The 21,375-nt window shown below is 39.3% G+C and overlaps 3 protein-coding genes across 3 annotated transcripts; 1 reads left to right on the top strand and 2 right to left on the bottom strand.

Annotated features, from left to right (window-relative positions):
• Positions 1-756: 756 nt before the first annotated feature.
• LOC121771971 (probable calcium-binding protein CML46) lies at positions 757-1,320 on the bottom strand. The gene has a single exon (XM_042168875.1). The coding sequence runs from the start codon at positions 1,318-1,320 to the stop codon at positions 757-759; it is 564 nt and encodes a 187-aa protein (XP_042024809.1).
• A 3,663-nt stretch (positions 1,321-4,983) lies between these two features.
• LOC121772658 (cyclic dof factor 2-like) lies at positions 4,984-7,750 on the bottom strand. The gene is made up of 3 exons (XM_042169845.1): positions 7,645-7,750; positions 7,302-7,498; positions 4,984-6,438 (listed from the first exon to the last, which is right to left on the bottom strand). The coding sequence occupies exons 2-3, from the start codon at positions 7,491-7,493 to the stop codon at positions 5,224-5,226; spliced, it is 1,407 nt and encodes a 468-aa protein (XP_042025779.1). The 5' UTR covers positions 7,494-7,498; positions 7,645-7,750; the 3' UTR covers positions 4,984-5,223.
• A 10,032-nt stretch (positions 7,751-17,782) lies between these two features.
• LOC121769934 (uncharacterized protein At5g19025-like) lies at positions 17,783-19,032 on the top strand. The gene has a single exon (XM_042166719.1). It carries the CDS (start codon positions 18,142-18,144, stop codon positions 18,829-18,831), a length of 690 nt encoding a protein of 229 aa, XP_042022653.1. The 5' UTR covers positions 17,783-18,141; the 3' UTR covers positions 18,832-19,032.
• The last annotated feature ends 2,343 nt before the right edge of the window (positions 19,033-21,375 follow it).

Here is a 21,375-nt window from a genome sequence, read left to right as displayed (position 1 = left end):
TGATAGAACCAAACACGTCGAGATTGATTGACACTTCATAAAGGAGAACCTTGAAGAGAAGATAGTAGAAATCCCATATGTGAAATCCGAAGACTAACTGGCAGACATCTTGACGAAGGCCGTACCTGCAAAGAACTTTCAAGAAGTTTTAGGCAAGTTAAGTTTCGAAAATCCCATCACTTAACTTGAGGGGGAGTGTTGGAAATCATGGAAGAAATCAAGGGATATTCTACAAAGATTGCATGAAATCAGACACGAAATTGAGAAGATTTCTAGATGATTGATTAGGGAAATAGATTGAGAAAAATCTTACCTTGTATAACATCTCCTTAGCCTATATATCGTGTATCATTGTCATTGTGAATAATATAACAGAAATATACCTCTCTACAGGAATTACTAACATTTATGTAGAAATATTTTTTTCCGGTTTTGACTCGCACAAACTTTTCTTGTTTCATCTATTTTGACGTATTACATATTCTCTCTCTCTTTTACTTGAGAAATGTAAATACTAGTACTCCATAAAGTGTGACTCTCAAACCTCTTTAATGAAAAAAAAAAGACTCTCTACTTGTATAAATCATCAAAACATCAAGTAAGAAGTAAGTGTTTCATATTGCAGTTTATATACTTGTACCAGAACTGAGATAATTTAATTAAAAAATCAGTAGATTAAAAAGAAAGCATTAATCCCACCAACTTCTAAACAATTTCTCAAAAGCTAAAACTAAAAATAAATAAATAAAAAAAAATCTAAGCAAAGTTATTTTCCATGAATTTGAGAAACAGATCAAAACCAATTCTCCCCTCTCCATCTTCATCAACAGCCCCAATCATCCTCCTGCAATTCTGAATCTCCATCCCTTCCTTGAATCCAAGACCACACAGAACCCTCTGCAGCTCCTCCTCGTCGATAAACCCATCCCCGTTCTGATCAAACACATCGAAAGCTTCCCTCACTTCCCCCAAACTCGGCCCTCTCTTCTCAAACATCTCGAAAATCTCGTCCCCGCCCATCTTCGCGGGGAGCTTCCCTTGCCCGGAAATCCCCAGCCTCGTCATCACCGTCTCCAGCTGCTCTCCTTCGCAAACACTCTCATCGTCGGATTTGATCTCGGCCACTTTTATGTTCGTGTTTGAGTCATCGGAGACATCGCGGGATTCGGCGGTGAAGAAGAGGGAGATTCTTTTCCTGTGGAGGAGGATTTGAACGAGGAGGAATTTGATTAGGCCGAGGATGAGGAGAGAGAATCGGATGGTGCTCATGTTTGTGGATAATTCGTGAAGTGGGAACTCGTTTAGATTAGCCACAGACATGGTTTGATGTTTTAAGGATTGATCACATATATGTAGGAATGAAGATCAAAACCTAAGATGTTGGAGATGATAGTCTGAGATAGCCTCATATATATAAACATGTGTGTGTGTGTGTGTGTGTGTGTGTGAGGAAGCTGCTTGTGTGGTGCAGGTATCGATTGACGAAGAAATTTATTGGAAATTAATTGTATACGAAATTTCTTAATTGAGTGGGAAATCTTGGGGAGATTATACTTTAGTGTGGAATTAGAGGTGGTCTTTGTTGACTTTAAATGGAAATTTTGATTACTGAAACTTCTTGGAAATTCATGACTTGGAGTCATGTTTGGTGATATATCCTAAGTTTAATAGTAGTACCTATTTTATCTTACTTTTACCCATATTTACCTGCAATATAGTACTATTACTGATGAAAAATATTTGGTTTAGAAAATTCAGGAATTGCAGATGAACTTTCGACTTTCTCTCTACTTTTTCTTTTTGAATTTTATTGTTGGATCCAAATTCCAAGCACAAGAACTTGATAATTTCTTTCGATTTTTCTCTCTACTTAATTCCGATTGAATTACAACTGATTTGGCTTTAAAATAAGTAAATAACATATTATTCTCCACTCGATAAAAATAAATAAAAACTTTTGTATCTTCCCATTCTCTATAAACAATTCTCCCCAGTTGTTTTTTCTTTCTATCTCTCTTACTTTACCAATTTTAAATAAAAAATTATATTGTTTTAAAAATAGTCTATTTTAATGGAATGGAAAGAATATTCTAAGAATATTCTACTCATGGTTCTAATACAATAGAATTAGTATATGATATAGATGAAACGGTGTGTATATGGATCATAAGAAAACACAAAACTTGTGTATTTGGATAGAAATTTGATCAATATTTACTTGCGAGGGGAAAAATCATAACGTAACACTTTATTTCGGGTATTTGTGCTCCGTTTGATATCTAGTTTGGTGACTTATTCGAAAAATAAAATATAAATATAAACATGTACTACATGCGAATATTGTAAAAAGATTTGAAGAAAACGTACATTTTACAAAATCTCCTTCGTCTTTTAATAGTAATATTACACATCAATTCTTCAAACACGATGATCAGAAGAGAGATTTGAACGTATATTGTACTATCAATTGTGATATATTTATATCATTGTTTATATCGTATCCAATTGTCCTATCTCATATAGGATTCTAACTCTTTATTTTTCAACTTAGATAATAATTATACTTAAATATAAAAGGGTACTTCTATTCGCTAATCTTAAGAAACAAAAATATAGATTAAATATAATTGACCAAGTTTATATTTAAAATTAAAAGATATAGACAATCAATTATGATGAAACTAACATATACTAGTAATATTTAATTTTTCGTTTTTTTCGCTGGGAACTAACTACTATTGAAACAATAATTGTGTATATCCAAAATTCCATAAGATATATTTAGCGATTAATTATCAATTTCCATATCCATATCTTGGGGGATCTTCTGTATGAAGTCTTTGGATGAATTTAATTAATACCATTGTTTTCTTTTTATCTGAACGAACATTAATAAAGTGAAGTAAAGAGATATCTATTTATTCACCCTCTTTTGAAAAAAAAAAGTAAAGAGATATCTATGTAATTAAAAGAATGTAGTAGGAGTGCTATATAAAAATTTACATATATTTGAGGCCGCGTTAAGCATAAAGAGAAAAGTGAGAGAAGATTAAAATTATTTTAACTTTTTCATTAAATAAAACAGAGTCATTTTTTTTTATTGATACAACATTGTTTTGATTAAAACGATCATATTTTGTTTGTCATAACATTTTCTTTTGTCACATTTTTTGTCTAGTTTGATTTTATAGGATAACGAAGAAAAATCAAAATTTCATAATTTGTCATTCTAATTCATTAAAAAATATGCTAAACTATCAAAATTTCGTAATTATAGCGGCAATCTTTCCAACAATTGTCCATGTAATTTTTTAATGTTCTTGTATCCAAGAATTATACAATTGTACTAAAACTATTGTTACAACTAGAATTTTTCTATGATGCATGTATATATGTAATATGTTAACCGGGGCTCATCCAGGCCCGACCCATAGCTACCTGGGCTCTGATACCACTTGTTAGTGGTGTCGACTGCAACATTAATTTGATATTGTCCGCTTTGGGTCAAGCCCATACGGATTTATTTTTGGGTCACTCCCAAAAGACCTCAAATTGATTGGGATTGGACAGGAATTATATACACCTTCCAACTTCCCTCACTCATCCGATGTGGGGTTTGTAACCCAACATAATATGCATATAGTTGTTACACGATCTCAAAAATGATGGTGGTCCGATTAAGTTACAAAATTGTTAGTAGTTAACTTAGGTGCAACCTTGACATGACTTTTATACTTTGGAAATTATAAAAGTATACCTATTAAATTGGAAGAATTATCATGCCTCATTCATAGCTCCAAATTTCTGCCGTATTGATCTTTCACTTCATAATCTTCATTGACTAGTAAATAAATTTTTTAAATTAGTACTATATTATAAACCAACAAAAATAATCAATTGGATTGAGTCGTATTCAAAAAGGCAGTCTTAGCCACCGTATCGAAAAGAAAATAAATTAGGAATTTAAAATTCTTGTCGTGGGTAATTGCGTTGTTTTAAATTGTATTTTCATTTTTGCGTGTTTAATACTAAGTTGAATGCTACTAAAAAACATTTTGTTGGAAGTCAATATTCATGAAGAGATAAAAGATAGCGACAGAGGAGAATGTATGTGTTATTACGACTCAAACGCTTCATTAGTCAATTACTACTATTACTATTTTTCAGCCAGGTTGAAAAATGGTGTGAAATTGAAGCAACTTTACAGCCCACATCATTTTCTATACAATTAATTTCCCATGCCAAATGTTTTTTAATATAGTGTTACCCCCAATCAATCTATTTTTTTTCTATTAAATTCTTTTCTCTTTTAACTATCAGTACTACATACATATAAATAGGACAGTCACTCCATGTATTCCACGTATCAACAAACTTCATGCACTGATAAGCATACAAGCTCCCTTTCTACTTTGTTTTTTTAAATTGTATTACTTTCGATTAGTATTTATCTTGTACAAAGCTTCCAATATAGATTTTGTTACATTTTAGGAGTTCCGTTGTACAAACAAATTCTTGAGAATTTAAAATTATAATTACTACTATACATTTAAACACATATAAATATTGCTCGGAATAAAAGATCAGAACATTTTGCAAATACATACGAGCTTGTTTTAGTTTGTAGATCCGAAGACATAAAGTCTTTTTTTTTATAGTGCAAACACACTTTTATTTTTATCCTAGATGTACGAGTCATTTAAACATAAATTTATCTAATTTTTTTTCCTTTCATGTTTATGCTCATTGATTTATGATTACCATTATTTATTGCTATAATAAAAAAACATTGCTCGGAATTATTAATAAATAAAAATCTATAACCAATTAATGAATGTGCTTGATGATTGTAGACTGAAAATTTTCCTTAAAATCTATAAAAATATGCAAATGAGATAAAAAAAAATCTCCAGTTATGGGCACAATCAAAGTCCTCAAAATTCAAAACCATGTCTTAAAGAGAAAAAGGCTGTGATCAAAAAAAAAAAGGAAAATCTCATAAATATTCCTCACTTATTTTTACGGCATGTGGAGTTTGTTACACAAGCTCACTATCTTAGCAAGTGACATTATCATAAATTTAATGTACAAGGAGGATACCATATCCTAAATCTTGTCAAGAATCATGGAAATGCACCATTTCCCCCACACTCAGTCCATGGCTACAACTACTTCTCAACTTGGCAATACAGATCATCAAGAAAAACTGGGCGATACGTCGGCTTAGGAGTTCTCATGGAAGTTCAACGAGCGGGAGAGTGCTGCCGGATTGGCTTGTAACACCGTTGAGGCTTCTGAACCGAGGCTCTTTTCATCACCTTTAGATTGAGGTTGGAACACCTTGAAAAGGCCACTGCCACCACCGCTGGCTCCCACAGCTCCGGCTCTCTCGTTCTTTATCCCCAATGTTGCCCATATCGAGCTCTTTGCAGCCTCTCCCGGATCGTCAATCCTCAATGTTTTTGGAAACCATAGGTTTCTCTCAAGATTGGTCTCCTTTGCTTCCCCTTCCTCTGCATTGGCAGTTTTTGGCGCTGTTTCTTCTCTCAAATGCTTCCCCAAAGCCGGGGAGTTTGGGCTAGGAGGCGTCTGGAGAGCAGTTGGCAGTTGTTGCATAACATACGGGACGTTCCAAGCACCAGGCACTGCACAAGCCCAATAAGGTGGTGGTGCTGCAGCATAGAACGGCACAGGAAAGCTCGGTGGAGATACAGCAGAGTTCCACTGCACGGGATTCCACGGGTAGGGCCAGGGGCCTCCCGGATAGCATGGCACCTGATGAGGCAAGGGATGGCCGTTTGGCATCATCTTGGGCTTCTTACCTACTTCATCCTTCGAACTTGAAGCAGTGGTGGAAGAATCATCCCCGCTCTCCTTACTCCGAACAGACATCTCCATCTCTTCGGGTCTGTGGAATCCGTTTCTTGAGTTTGTTTTATCAACAATGTTCAAAACTGACGCCATGGATTCACATAGGGGCGAATCTGAGTCGAAGGTGAGAAGAGTGCCCTTGGGGTTGACAGCAGCATGGTGAGCACTCTGAAGGGCCTCCGGGATAGTGATATGGCCGTACTGGGGAACAGAGTTCTTGTTCTTACGTCGACCAGCGCCTACAGGCACATTCCTCATGGTCCCTCCGGCTGTCCAGTATCTCTGGCAATTCTTGCAGAAATGCCTAGGTTGGTTCACGTTGTAATTGTTGAAGTAACAAAACTTCGTATCCATGCTGTTGCAGCGAGGACACGGAATTATCTTTTCGGGCTTCTTGAGGGGTTTCTCCTCCTGTGAGTTACTCGTCTCATTTTGGTCATCTTCACCCGTCACCATCTTCTCAGTCTCAGAGGGTGGATTCGGATCCTCAGCTATTGCTCGATACTCACTGGAATCTTTCAATTCCTCAGAGTCTTTAGCATGATCTTGTTTAGGACTTGACATACTCTGCATATACATCATTCATCAGAAATCAGAAATCCAAAGTCCAAAGCTACAATAGTTTTCAACACTGAACACATTATAACATCATGAAGTCACTCAATCATACGCCTTATCTACTTATCACATAACAGTCGTCGATCGACTCATCACACCGTTTTGTATACCAGCTAACAATATTTCACTCAAGAAAAACTGTAACAGCCAACAATATCACATCTGATCGACAATCAGAAGCTTCTCTCACCTCTCTATTTCACTCAAGAAGAACTATTAACATCCATAAATATCACATCTGATCAGCAATCAGAAGCTTCTTTCACCTTTTCTATTTCAGTTTATTAACCAGATAAAGTACTATTGTTCCTTCAACTTCCATTTTTATGCATAAGCACAATCTATTACAACATCAAAATTCATCTATAACCACGAGTCTCTCCAAATCTGAATTTCAGCTAGTTAATCGTATCTTCAATTCTTGTTTTTTATTTCATCCAAGATCGTGAGTGTTGTGGACTCAATCTCCTAAATCTATTGTTAATAACTGTTGAAAAATAACATATTCCAAAAGTGAAATTTAGACGATTAAGTTTGCTGAGAATCCAGACAATTTCCTTCAAAAGAAACGCATAACACACAGTAAAAGGTTGGTAACCGTAGAAGGAAGACCACACACAAAACACAAAGTAACAGACAATTTGCATGTGAGAGAGTAAAGGAAAAAACACAAAATTTCAAATTCAATTAAAAAAAAATTTATCAATGAATTTTGAGGCTTAAGAGTTTATCACAAAATTTCGTAACACAATCAAATCAAGGATCGAATTCGACCCTTTACGCAAAACACCCAATCGAATTTCAAACCATACCTCGCTAAATTCCTGGTCCTCCTCCGCATCTCCATTCAAGCCGCCATCTTGGAGCATAGAATCAGACGAGCACGGCGGTTCTTGATTCGACCGATCCTCTAGAGTCCTAGCTGCGCCACTCTCCGCCGCCGGCAGTTCAATAGTCTTACCAAAAAGTCTTACCTCAGACACTGTGTTATCCTTCTCTGTCATCGAAACTATCAAAACAGATCAATATAGAAATACAAAAGAAATACCAGATCTGACTGACACCCACTCAGCGTGAGAGTGCGCGTATTTTGGGCTTTTTGAGAGGTTTTTGTTGTGTGTGTGTGTGTATGTGATTAAGGAAGCGTCTGTTTACAGTTTGACGTGTGAGCCCAGAAGGTGTTTGATGAATTGCCACGTCGGAAAAGGGAGTGTTTTCTGAGCCACAAATTGTGTGCGGCCTTTACATATTGTGTGGTTCTCTTTTTCCACTCTTTCCCTTTTCTTTTGATTCTTCTTTTTTTTCTGACTCATCACTTTGCCTTTTGCACCTTTTTTTTTCCAACTCTCTCCTTTGTTTTATTCTCCTTTTCTTTCTAATTAAATAATAATAAGTATCATGTTTTGCTTTCCTAACATTATCCGAATCATCACTAATGTCATCATATTATATTATAAATAGTAAAACATACGGTTTAGACAAAAACAAATTGTCAACAAAAAAAGTCAACAAGTTTCGGTCAAATTTTGATCCGATTACAACTTAGAAAATAGCCAGAAAAATTATGAAGTTTTGATATGTTCTCAATCTCCCAAGATGAAAAATTATGGTCGACTCACATATATATTACTTATATTTTTCAACCAAATGATAGACATTTTTTCGGCTATTATATTAACTATCACAAAATTTAACATGTGACAATTGAGAATAAATCTAAATTTCAGTTTCTTTTACTAGACTTTTAAATTTGAGGATTGAACCGAAATTTAACCAAATTTTATATTTTTTTCGACAATTTAACCTAAACAAGTATACACCAAATCTCCGCCGTTCATAGCCACCTTTTTCTAATTTTCTTTAGTCCTTTTTATTACATAGACATGCCATCTTTTAATAACTATGGTTTGGATGTGCTTTAAATTCCCTTTGGAAAAGGTTTTCAACTTTTTCAGTTTGCTAATTTGGTTTTTCCATTTTAATAATCATTCACACTTGTGGATGACAATAATTTTGCTAATATTGTTTTTTTCATTTTATAAATATTCACTCTTGTGGATGACAAGAGAGCATGCAAAAGTTGTTGGAAAGTAAAGGTGGCACTTTAAATTTGAAGCCATCTTTGAAGATTTTGGCTACCCCATCCATGTTTGAGCAATATGAAATCTTTTCAAATTAGGATAGAGCTAAAAATGATCCTCCCTTCTTCCTATAAAATTAAATGATTTTTTCATTTTAATTCATCTCATAAAATTAGTTACTCCTTCCACTTCTTATTAATTGACATTAATTTCCTTTTCCGTATATTCTCAATTAATTGGCACTCTTACTTTACTATTTTCCATAATAAACCTCATATTTCACTAACTCATTCCAATCACACTTTATTAAAAATATAAAAGTATGACTCAATTTCCACTAATTTTTTCCACCTCCTTTTCACTATATTTCTTAAAATTCGTGTCAGTCAAATGATGCCAATTAATTGGGGACGGAAGGTGTAACATTTATTTTGAAAATTTTCTTTGTTTTAATAAAGTGAGTCTCATTCTTCTGTAATAATACTTTCCTCACTTTTTCTTTTTACTCTCTCTTAATTTACCAATTGTACATTAAAATTTGCTTCATTCCAAAAGTGTTTAATTTTATGGGACAATGGAATATTTATGTTTATTAATGTGGTATTTGAAAATTGGAGTAGTAGTTTATTTGATGATTATTTAGCTTGATGTACATATATTTTGTGACTCGAACTTTTGAGTTATGATGGAACGATCCAAAAAAATGGTTCTTTTTTTATGGACCACTAGAATAATGGATTGCATTCCTTCGAGTTATAATCACTATATGCTTTCTTCCTTTTTTTCCCTTTACACCCTCTTTTTAGGTTCTTTTACGTTAAATTGTTGTTTTGCTTTCACTTGGAACCACATATAATTTGATGTGGTCTTTTCTTTGTAATCAACCAATAAACCCACATATGTTTATCCATTTGATGTGGCAACGTACTTAAATTTTATAAACAATTACTTTTTGAGCATCAATATGCCAAATTCATTAATCAAATCATCATATTATCTTTGGTCTACATTCTTCTTTTATTTAGTATTTTTAAGAATCTTAGAAAGATATCCTTTTTAAAGTATATAAAAAGTGAGTTTTAGAGGGGATTTTTCTTTTACTAGAAAAAGCATAGCAATTTGATGGGGTACGTACTAAACAAGCCCAATAGCAGTGACGGCCCATCAGCCCAAAGCCCAAGGAAGAGTATCAGTTCGGCATTACCAAAGAGTTCGGCCCCAGCCTACAGCTCGGTAAAAGCCAACCAATCAGTTCGGCATTACCAAAGAGTTCGGCCCCAGCCTACAGCTCGGTAAAAGCCGACCAATCAAGCTCTACTCTCAGATCGGCAAAAGCTGCTCGGCAATAGTTCAGAAGTTCGGTCTCAGTATTCGACCGAACTGGGAGATAGTGGACTCATGCAGAACCTCCACGACCTCCACTACACGATCTATTTAGTGGTGTCAACTCATGCAGGATAGCGGACCAAACAAAGAGATAGTGGACCCATGCAGGATCTCATGACCTCCACGACATCCACTACCTAGTTAGTGGTGATGCAAGCCACGACCTAGTTAGTGGTGATGCAAGCCACGATCTTAGTTCAATGTATAAATAGAACTTAGATCAGATAGAGGAAGGGCTCTAGACATTAAATATCATATAGCAAGTCTGTATTTGTAAGCTGGAAAACCAGATCAAGCAATACAATCTTGCCCTCCTTTCTTCCCGTGGACGTAGATTTACCTCAGTAAATCGAACCACGTAATTCCTTGTGTCGTGATCTATATTCATTACCTGCATTTACTACCATCAAAAATTCGCCCAACCATCACTGGCGCCGTCTGTGGGAAACAGAGAACCAAATTTGTGATAAAGCGAATTTTTGACCCTTTTTCCACCCAAAAAAAAAAAAATGCATACCAGATCACATAACACCCATAATACCGTTCGTGATAACCCTGAGGAAGCTAGTCCAGCCCGCAGGTCTGGAAAACAGCCTCGGGAGAAATCTACTTCCAGTTCTCACGGAGAAGGAACAAGCCGCTCAAAGACTCATCGCACCGAGTCTTCCCAGCAGCCCGATTTGAACGAGGCTGTCAAATTGTTTTTGGCCGAGAAGCAGGAAGAGTTCTTAATTTTCCTGCAAAAGAGCCAAAAGCCGGAGACGAAAACGGTGGATTCACCCTCCTCATCCAGACATGAAAGTCACTACCGCAGTAGTGCTGTGTCTTCCAGGAAGAAGAATCCTCAACCCCGACATGTTCCTGTTCCTCCTCGGTACCGGAATCACAGGAGAACTCCATCTCCTCCATACCGAAGAGATGTCGGGTTCGCCATGTACGGAGCATTGAAGACTCCGTTCTCGGACGATATCACCCGAACTCCCTTGCCACAGAACTACCGAACTCCGTCGATGACTTATGACGGGTTAGAGAATTCTCATGACTTCCTGGGACGCTATCAGTATAACATGGCGAACCAGGGTCTCAATGAGGTCCATATGTGCAAGCTGTTTCCCGAGCTGCTTATCGGGAACGCAAGAAGGTGGTTCGATAGCCTCCCCCAAGGCAGCATTAGATCTTACCGAGATCTAATGGATGCTTTCCACAGGAGGTTCTTTCAGAAAGCGGAAGCCCGAATCACTTCGGCTCAGCTGCTTTCTATACGTCAAAGTCGTGACGAAAAGATCAGCGACTTTATGACGAGATTCCACAAGGAATGCCTACAAGTAGATGATCTCAATGATCTACTTGTCATTTCGGCATTCCAAAATGGAATCCTGCCCGGAGCTCTCTACAGAAAGCTCGTGGAATGCAGTCCGCAAACAGCTCAAGAGATGTGGGACATTGCGGACCAGTTTTCTCGTGCCGATGAGGCAGACCGTCGAAAACGGTCTTTAGACAGCTCATCTGGAGAAGACAAAAAGAAGCCCGATCATAGCGATCAGAGGCTTCCTCGCCGAACTCCTTCCCCACTAAAGGAGGGATAGCGGTCATCCGAGGTGATCAAAAAAGAGCGAGTGTTTGCAGATTGCGCTTAAAAGTGCCGAGCAATCAGATCGGCACCATCAAGCATAGCAATCACAGCAGCCGGAGTCAGAGGCAGGCGAAATGACCGAAGTCACACCGGAGCCGAACTCGATGGTGTACGGCACTGAAGCCGTGATTCCGGTTGAGATCGGAGTACCCAGTCCCCGAACTCTAAATTTCTCTTCAGAAATGAATGATGACGGACTGAGAGCCGAACTAGATCTGGCCGAAGAAAGAAGAGAATTGGCCTGCATAAAAGCAGCCAAGTACAAGGAGCAAGTAGCCCGGTATTATAACAAAAGGGTGAAAAAGCTGCAATTTCAAGTGGGAGATCTCGTCTTGAGAAACAACGAAGTAAGCCGAGCAGAAAAGCTGGGCAAACTCGAACCCACATGGGAAGGTCCATATCGGGTGTCAGAAGTCCTCAGCAAAGGGTCTTATAAATTGACTCACATGTCAGGAGAACAAGCACCCCGAACATGGTACATTTCCAACCTCAAGAAGTTCCATTTGTAAGAGACAGTCCGGTCAGTCAGTCTTGTGTCTAGTTCGGTCCTAGGGGTATATGCTTTCTTTGTTTTTTACTTGTTTTTCATGTTTGTCTATGTGCGTTTTGTCTGTCTATGTGCGTGTCGTCTCTTACAAATGTTACTGAGGTATCTTGTTCTTCGAAGGCTGATCCCCTTTTTAGAACATATATAAGCCAACGATTGTGAGTCCAAGCTTCTAAGGAGGATACAAGACCACAATTCAGCTTAAGAAACAAGCAGTTCGTCTGAAACGAACTGCAACAAAGGGAAAGTCCGATCCACGCGATAAAACTCGCCGAATTAGGACAAGGGAAAGTCCGATCCAAGCGATAAAACTCGCCAAATTAGGACACAAGCTTAGTCCGGTCAAAGAAATTTACTTCATAAGACCAAAGACGAGTCAGGTCAAAGAAGTTTACTTCATAAGACCAAAGACGAGTCCGGTCAAAGAAGTTTATTTCATAAGACCAAGGACCAAGTCCGGTCAAAGAAGTTTACTTCATAAGACCAAAGACGAGTCCGGTCAAAGAAGCTTACTTCATAAGACCGAGGACGAGTCCGGTCAAAGAAGTTTACTTCATAAGACCGAGGACGAGCACGATGAAATTTTTTCGCTGAGCTGTAAATACGCAGTGATAAAAGCGAAATGAAAATTTCATTTATTAAATCTTGTTCGGCATATAATTCTGCTGCCCTACAAGAAGGCGTTACGCCATTACAAAGGACTATTCTACTGTCCCTGGCTGCTAAAGTTGAGCCATCTATTCACAAAATCCTCGTGAAGCCGAGTTCGGTCATTCCGGGCAGCTGAAGAATAAGCAGGTCGACGAGATGCTCTAATCGACCTACCGCCTCTTCCCTGAGCCCGGGAAGCTCTGGCACCTCGGCGGCGAAGAGTCTCTTCACGAAGCATTTGTTGATCTTGCTCACTCATAATCACAGCTCCTCTACGAACTTCAGTCCGTCCTTGTCTTGACGTTTCCGGTTGCTCCTGAGTCCGTTCTCGTCTTGACGTTTCCGGCTGTTCCTGAGTTCGTTGCTGACTTGGAGTAGGGTTTTGAGCAAGTGAATCAGGGGTTTGAGCTGGAGTGCGACCATCTGTTGGCGGGAAATGCCTAAGGAATCTCTCGATTGAGGGACGCCGGGAAAGAATGATGTCGTACCGAGAAGCCCAGCGCCGCAATGATTTCACGACTTGTTGGCAAGCCGAGCTCTCCAGCGCATTGTTTCTCCGGAGTACATGATATTCCTCCCACAGTTCGTCAACTCGTTCCTGAACTTCAGAGATGGTCATTCCCCCGCGCCTGCAGATGAAATCCTCATACGCAGTCCTCTCAGCGACGGCAGTGTTCAGCTCGGCCTCCAGATCTTTCTTTTCGGACTCTAAGTCCTTATTGTCGGCCTCCAGCTTCACTAAACAAGCCAAGAGTTCGTCATTCTTCATCTGGTCAGCCATGGCTTTTTTCTCAGCTTCGTCTAAAGCGGAAGAGTACAGCCGCTTCCAGTGAAGTACCTCCAGCTCCTTAAGAGTTAAGAATACAAAGCAGCTATGTCAGTTCGGCATTTCAGTTTACTGAGCAGGTAGTAAACCACAACAGGAGTAAAAGAGAGTACGAAAAGCTATACGAAGACACAAGTGCAGAAAGAAGAATTTTTTCATTCATAAGAAAAAAAATTTTACACAAGGAGGGCTTCAAGGCCATTTTACAAGAAGGAAGAAACTAAACTAAGAGAAGGGAGACGAAATCATACTCCGCCAGCTTCGTCTCCGGCTCCTCGGTGAGGTTCAGCTTCCTTCTCCTTGTCTGCCTCAGCTTCAGCCTCGGCCTCCCTGCTCCCCCCAGCCTGCTCGGTGCCCCCATCACCGATCAGCAGCACCTCTTGCTCGGCCTGCCTGTCTCCGGTCTGCTGATCAAGCTGCTCGGTCTCACCCTCTCCGTGGAAAATTGGAGCGGGTGAAACTGGCCCTAAGGAGGCAAAGATAGCCTCCATATTCTCGTCCCGGTCAGCTCGGCAACTACGAACTCGGTCAGCAGAAAGCAGGACCGAGGACGAAGCAAGCTCCTCAAGGAGCGGCAGACTCTGGAGACGAGCTGCTATCTCTCGGCCGTACAGCGGCAGAACGACTTCGGGCCCCTGCTCGGCATTATCGGTCATCAGTTTCAGCAGATCACCGACAAAGGCCGAAAATTGATTGCTCAGAAAGAGTTTCTCCGCGAAAGCACGGAGAACCTCCCCTTGGGCAACCACGGCGGCAGCATCCCTCCGTTTCGTCTGCTCTCGCTGGATGACGAGCTGGTTTTTGGCAAACTGGGCTTCATCCTGGGCCGAGATCCTAGCAGCTCTGGCCTTCTCAAAGTCTGCCTTAGCCTGTTCGGCCTGCTGACGAGCAGCCGCCAACTTCCTCTGCATCTCAGCATAATCGTTGGACGCTTTGGAGAGTTCAACGGCGACGAGCTTGGAGAGCATATCGTTCCTCTGAAAATGGAAAAAGGAAAAAGTCAACCGAGGGGCCACAAAAAATACAGGAAAAAAGCAAGGCCAGAAAATCAAGAAGAGAATTCACCTCGGCGAAGTCCGTGGGCCATAAAAATGGCTCACAGATATGTTCCGAAGGAGGCGCCAAGACCACGTCTTTCTCTGGCGCTCTTGGGGGCTTCTGGGTCTTCCCCTTCCCCTTTGCCGAAGTGGACTCCGGCTTTTTTGGATCCGAAGAAGAGGTCTTTTGCCTCTTCGGATTCTTCTCGGCATCAGACGCCGAGCTGGTGGTTTTCGGCCTCTCCGGTTCCTTAGATTCGGAGGATTTGCGACTAATCTTGTTCAGCAAGTTCACTGCCAAAAAGCAAGAAAACAAGGTTAGTTTTCGTCGTCAAGGCAGTAATGCATAAAAAAGAATTCCTCACCCTCAGTCTCTTCGTCCGAAGACGAGGAGTCGAACACGAAGTCGCCCTTGACGAGCTCAGACTCCAGGTACTGCTTCCTAATCATAGGAATCTTATTGAGCTCGCCCTCGAGCTCGTCCAACGGTTCTAACCGAGGATGAGGAATCACGGACTTCGGCCCTCTCCAGGGAAAGCCCGGAGCCGCTGTCCTATTATAAAAAAAGAAGCGATGTTGCCACTTTGGCCACTTGGTTTTGCAGAAGGCCCTAAAGGGCTGTAAAGGGATCAAGTAAAACCAAGATCCCTTCCTCTTAAACTGGAAGAAATTAAGGATTGCCCTCAGAGACAGATCCTTATCTAGCCTACGCAGTTCGGCAGCAAAGGCCGATAAGTGCCTCCAAGAGTTCGGAGTCACCTGACCTAAAGGGAGTTGAAAAAAATCTAGCAGCTCTACAAAGGCAGGGGGAAGAGGGAAACGAAGCCCGCATTCCAAGCCGGCTTCATAAACGGTGGCGTAACCCTCCGGCGGCGAGTCAGCCCTATGAAGGTCGTCGGGAATCGCAACCTTCCCCCCAGGAAAAAAATATTTTTCGTGTAAGGATATCACAGTATCCTTACTCAAGATGCTGTGAAAATACTCTACGGTCTTCTCCCCGGATTCTTTCCGGCTAGAAGACCCCTTACCCCCTTTCCTACCGCTACCTGACTCAGAAGAAGAAGAAGAAGACATGGTTCTTACTCTTTGAAAGTCTGAAGAAATTCTGAAGAAATTCTTGAAAGTGGAAGGAAATTTTTACGCAAAAGAGAGAGAATGCAGAAGAAGCAATAGCAAAAGTGTTCAAATGATGAAGAAAGGACGTATTTATCAGATTCGGAGAAGATTTCAAAATCATCGCACCGTTTCGAATCCCACCTTTTCAGGATTCAACGGCCGGATTTTACTGTCGCATTTAATGCAGTCACGCGCAAGGCACGTCCCCTGACGTCAGCCTCCCCCGTACCTTTATCCAGAATGCCGAAGTGACTCGCTTCGCCGAAGTGATTCACTTCGCTTTTCGGGGGGGTAGTGATGGGGTACGTACTAAACAAGCCCAATAGCAGTGACGGCCCATCAGCCCAAAGCCCAAAGAAGAGTATCAGTTCGGCATTACCAAAGAGTTCGGCCCCAGCCTACAGCTCGGTAAAAGCCAACCAATCAGTTCGGCATTACCAAAGAGTTCGGCCCCAGCCTACAGCTCGGTAAAAGCCGACCAATCAAGCTCTACTCTCAGATCGGCAAAAGCTGCTCGGCAATAGTTCAGAAGTTCGGTCTCAGTATTCGACCGAACTGGGAGATAGTGGACTCATGCAGAACCTCCACGACCTCCACTACACGATCTATTTAGTGGTGTCAACTCATGCAGGATAGCGGACCAAACAAAGAGATAGTGGACCCATGCAGGATCTCATGACCTCCACGACATCCACTACCTAGTTAGTGGTGATGCAAGCCACGACCTAGTTAGTGGTGATGCAAGCCACGATCTTAGTTCAATGTATAAATAGAACTTAGATCAGATAGAGGAAGGGCTCTAGACATTAAATATCATATAGCAAGTCTGTATTTGTAAGCTGGAAAACCAGATCAAGCAATACAATCTTGCCCTCCTTTCTTCCCGTGGACGTAGATTTACCTCAGTAAATCGAACCACGTAATTCCTTGTGTCGTGATCTATATTCATTACCTGCATTTACTACCATCAAAAATTCGCCCAACCATCACAATTAAAATCTGTTGAATGGTATTGTTAATTAGGTAATTGGTCGTTGTATTACCATCTTTGTTAATGACTGATGATGTAATTGGAAGGGAGAATATATGAATCATGGATTCAAGAAAGAGTAGTTGCGGTCTTGAGACGTCAACTATTAGTATTACTCTTTCTCCTATTATTGTTGTGTGGTTGTGTCATGTGCATGTGTGTAATTTTGTTAATGGGTTAATTTCTTTTTTTTGGTGTGTGGCCGTGTGGGTTGGATAAATCTAATTTATTTTTTTTATGATTAACTTTGATTACTGAAAGAATTTATGACTTTTGAAAGTTTCTTCTGTGGTCCTAAAACAGTTTTTTGAAACGTTTTTTCTGGTCTCAAACCTATTCATTTTAGATGGTAAATGAATCACGATTAAGAAAATGGTCGGGTAGAAAATTTGATATTAAAATAAAGATAAGCATTAAGATTATTTTTTTATTTTTTGTTGTTCAGTAGATAAAATAAATGAAATGCTTATTAGGCTAAATTATTTACAAATAAGTTATAAAATGCCATTTTTACCCTTGTAAAACATAAATATTTTATATCATTTTTTATAATGGTGAATTGGTTGATAATTAAGCTAAACTGAGTAGTATTAATTGACTAATGAAAAATTAAATCAAATTGATTACTATATTAAATAAGGTAAATAATTAGTATGCTTTCTTAAATGGCCGAAATGATAACATTTTCTGCAAATCACTTAGTCACTGACTAAGCAAATTTTGCTTATTAATGAATTTGTTAACTAATTAGTAGTACTAGTAATTAATTGATGATTCAATGAGTTAAATTATCGAACACAGATTCACCAACCCAAAAATTGCATAAACCCAGAAATTGAGAAATCTGTGGAATCGAGCCCATAAACGCTGAAATCATAATTGAAATCGAAAGGCCCATTAAATGTCAGCCCAAGAAGAGGAATAAATTATTTTCATTCGATAATTTCTGTATTCATTTTTTATGCCTTTCGTCTAATATTTCCACACCGTGTCCGACTCTGCATTCAATTCACAAATACGAAAAATTCATCATTCACCAGATTCTAGAACGCCGTAGCTTAAGCAAAATATAATTAATCAATCAAACAGTTCGCGTGCATCATGACTCCCCACTAAATAAGTCTTCCTAGCCAGCTCTCTTCTGTTTCACATCAAAATTCCAATCATCCTCGTTTCCCGATTCCCCTTCTCGATTGCGTTGCGGATTTGATCGGGCTTGAAGAAATCGGTCCCCCAATTCGTATTTTGAAGAAGAGGTGTTGCATTCGATTCCAATTTCCTTGGGGGCGTCGGTAAAGTTTCAATCTTGACATCCGCCCCTCAATTCCGATTTCCCCCAATCCAAATGGTCTGTTTCGATAGCTCGATTTCGGTTGAACATCACACCGGCATGGCTAAATCCGTTAATTCAGTCGACCCTTGTTCGAAATCCAAGCAAATCAACCACCACTCGCACAAGAGTAGGAAAAATCCGATCTCATTCAATAAGCTAAACATCCCCGCATGCGATCAATCTCGCTACGCCGTGATCGATGTCGCGATCTTGATCGCTGTAATCGCTTCCTGCGGCTTCCTAATTTACCCTTACGCGCGAATCCTGGCCCACAAAACAATGGAACTCGGCGAGGAGGTGGTCGACGTGGTGAGCGAGGAGATCGTCCGGGCGCCCATGGTGTTCGGCTGCTTAGGGCTCAGCATTCTGTTCGCGGCGATGGCTCTCGTCGCCATCGCCATCTGCACGGACAACAGGTGTGGGAAGCCGGGGTGTCGAGGCCTGGCTAAGGCTGCTGAGTTCGACATTCAATTGGAGGCAGAGGAGAGTTTGAAGAGGTGTGGTTGTTTATCAGAGGCTTCGTTGAAGAAGGGTCTCTTCGAATTGCCTCGTGATCACCACAAGGAGCTGGAGGCGGAGCTCAAGAAGATGGCGCCGCCTAATGGGAGGGCGGTGCTGGTGTTCCGAGCTAGGTGTGGATGCTCTGTGGGGAGAATGGAGGTTCTTGGGCCGAGGAGGTTGTCTCGGAAGCTAAAGAAGTAGGCTTCAATCTTGATATGGTTTACTTATTGCTCATCTACTTTGATATTATAGCTTATCTTTATATGGTGGAAGTTACTTGAATGATGATAATGATGATGATGATGAGCATATCTATTTCCTTGTTGACTTCATCTAAACATTGTAGATTTGAATAAGCTCATTTGGCTCATTTGAATAAGAACATTGGTTAATTGAGGAATATATACTTGGAACTTATCATTATGCCCTTTGAGTGTTGGGAATGTGCCATGTCTTATTTTGTTGCTACTAATTGAATTCAAAAGATGATTTGTCTTGCTTTGCTTTCGGTTATTCAAGTCGTCATAGTTAACTTCTTAGTAAGGTTTGAATCATACAGCCCTTCATATGGAGACCTGGATTTAGATTTTGGTAATTGAAGCTTTATGATCTTGTAAGCATCAGTATGTCTGATACTGGCTTCCTTGAAATCGTATTTACGTAGCTGATAACATTGCACAATCACCCTCGAAGTCCATAGCAGTTTTTGGCATTTATATGTCAACAAGATTGTTGTTCGCCTTATTTTCATGTAACCATCATGACAGTATCTATATCTTTTTTCCCACGGACCTATCTAAGGCCATCTAATACGAGCGTTGTGACTAAAGATCAGATTGTGTTAGCTGATGATGCTATGTTTCCTCAGACACTTTGATAAGCCAAATGGTGCTACTTACTGAAATGTGTCTGTTAGCTGATCATGGTTATGGAAGAACAAACTACCCAATAATAAAGAATGGTTTAAATTTATGAACAGATGTGCCTTTTTTCCCTTTTCTTGAATCGTGTATCACAGTCACTGACATAGCTGCCTGCTAATATTTATTGCTGTTATGAATTATGCTTTATACACTTCTAGCATGTCATGAATCTTTCTTTTTTTTTCAGAGAGTTGGATGAGTTTGTATCCCACGGTATTTATCTTGGGTTTTCCTGTAAATGATCCGTTTCTTTTACAAGTAAATTGATTTTTTGAAACAATTGAAATAAAATCCTAATAGCATGCTTAGATTTTTTAAACAATAGTATAACGTTAGAGTCAATCATGTTAGTCTTTATCGTGTTTCAATTCACGGTGAGCTGCACAAGTTCATGGGCACACGTTGATATGGAGCATCGCTTATAGTCAAGGAGTCGGTCATGTCTTTGTCTGTCCAATTAGGGTGTTGGCTCCTTCGTCCTTGATATTCAAGTTGCGCAATATGATGCATGCAACATGATAATTGACTAGCAGTACATGCACCACATATGTTCCCGACCTTTGAAGATTGTGAATCATGTTTGGAGCATGTTGAATGCACATTCCACGTCTCTTTTTGGCATGCTATACTGCTTTAGTGCAAAACGGGCTTTCTTTGGGAAGTTTGTATTTCACTTCAATTACATTGATGTGAAATTCCACTGCTACTTCTGTATATCAAAAGGAAAAACTCACCAAAGAGGAAATCTCCTTATCTATACTACCTTTCAAAAGCTTTGTATATCTCGATCATTTGTTGGCGTGTTGAAGATTATAATGAAAAGTATCATAAGAAAAATTGGTCAAATTTAATACGTATGTTAATTTCCATTTCCAAAAAGAAAGTTAATGGGAATAAAACTAGCTATGATGTCTACACAAATGGCAAACCAAAATGGCTATAAGAATGCGGATACTCTCTCACGTCTCCGGGAATGGGACACCCGACACGTAGGATGATAATAGTTCGGACGTCTCCGGGAATGGGACACCCGATACGTAAGGATGATAATAGTTCGGACGAAGATGATGTTCATCACCTTATTTATTGATTCAACAAGCTAATAAATATTATGGAGCCTCTGTCGTTTCTAAAGTTCGATCCATGAGGTAACGTGTATTGGGAACGAGCAGTGGTTGCGCTAAGTATTCGTTGAGGATTATTTCAATGACAAACCGCAATGGGGAATGGTATATTCGGTAGTTCGCGACTAGTGGAAGTTTTGACATGTTAGATGAGTAGTACTTATATGTTGTTGGAAGCACTGGACAAGAATTTAGTTGAAAAATATAATTGCACTTTGGTCATATCGATGAATGATTCTAACTTCGACTATGTGATTTTCAGTTTTTAGCAATGTGTAATTTTATTAAAGTCTGCATTTATCGAATTTTAGGAATGTGTATTGCTAGAATTTTAATTATGTGTTTTTCAAAATATAATTAATATTGTATTTTTGATTAAATTGCACAGTTAATTTAATGGAGTATGTATGAGTTGTCAATGACCAAATTGAAACGTGGCATGATGGTTACACAACATGGGTAGCAAGTAGACTTAAAAAGTTAAAACTAGAAATGAAATCTTGGTCTCCTCTACATAATATTCATACCAAAAAATATTTAAAAAAAGTTTTGATTGTGGGAAGTTTGTAATGGGCAAATCGTAATGTGAATTTTTATAATAGTAATAATAATAATTTTTTTCTTTGTACATTGTACAAGTACCTCTCCAACTTAATACACTAAAATAAAAATGTATGAAAAAAAAAAGAATAAAAAAA

This window comes from Salvia splendens, chromosome 16, assembly GCF_004379255.2.
Source record: "Salvia splendens isolate huo1 chromosome 16, SspV2, whole genome shotgun sequence".
Taxonomy (NCBI): Eukaryota; Viridiplantae; Streptophyta; class Magnoliopsida; order Lamiales; family Lamiaceae; genus Salvia; species Salvia splendens.
The sequence above is the reverse complement of the archived record's forward strand: the minus strand, read 5'-3'. Positions and strand labels throughout refer to the sequence as shown.

Coding starts and splice junctions, on each gene's coding strand:
- LOC121772658 (XM_042169845.1), bottom strand. CDS start 7,493: ATGACAGAGAAGGATAACACAGTGTCTGAGGTAAGACTTTTTGGTAAG. Junction 6,439..7,301: donor AGGACCAGGAATTTAGCGAG/GTATGGTTTGAA, acceptor ATGTATATGCAG/AGTATGTCAAGTCCTAAACA.
- LOC121769934 (XM_042166719.1), top strand. CDS start 18,142: ATGGTCTGTTTCGATAGCTCGATTTCGGTTGAACATCACACCGGCATG.
- LOC121771971 (XM_042168875.1), bottom strand. CDS start 1,320: ATGTCTGTGGCTAATCTAAACGAGTTCCCACTTCACGAATTATCCACA.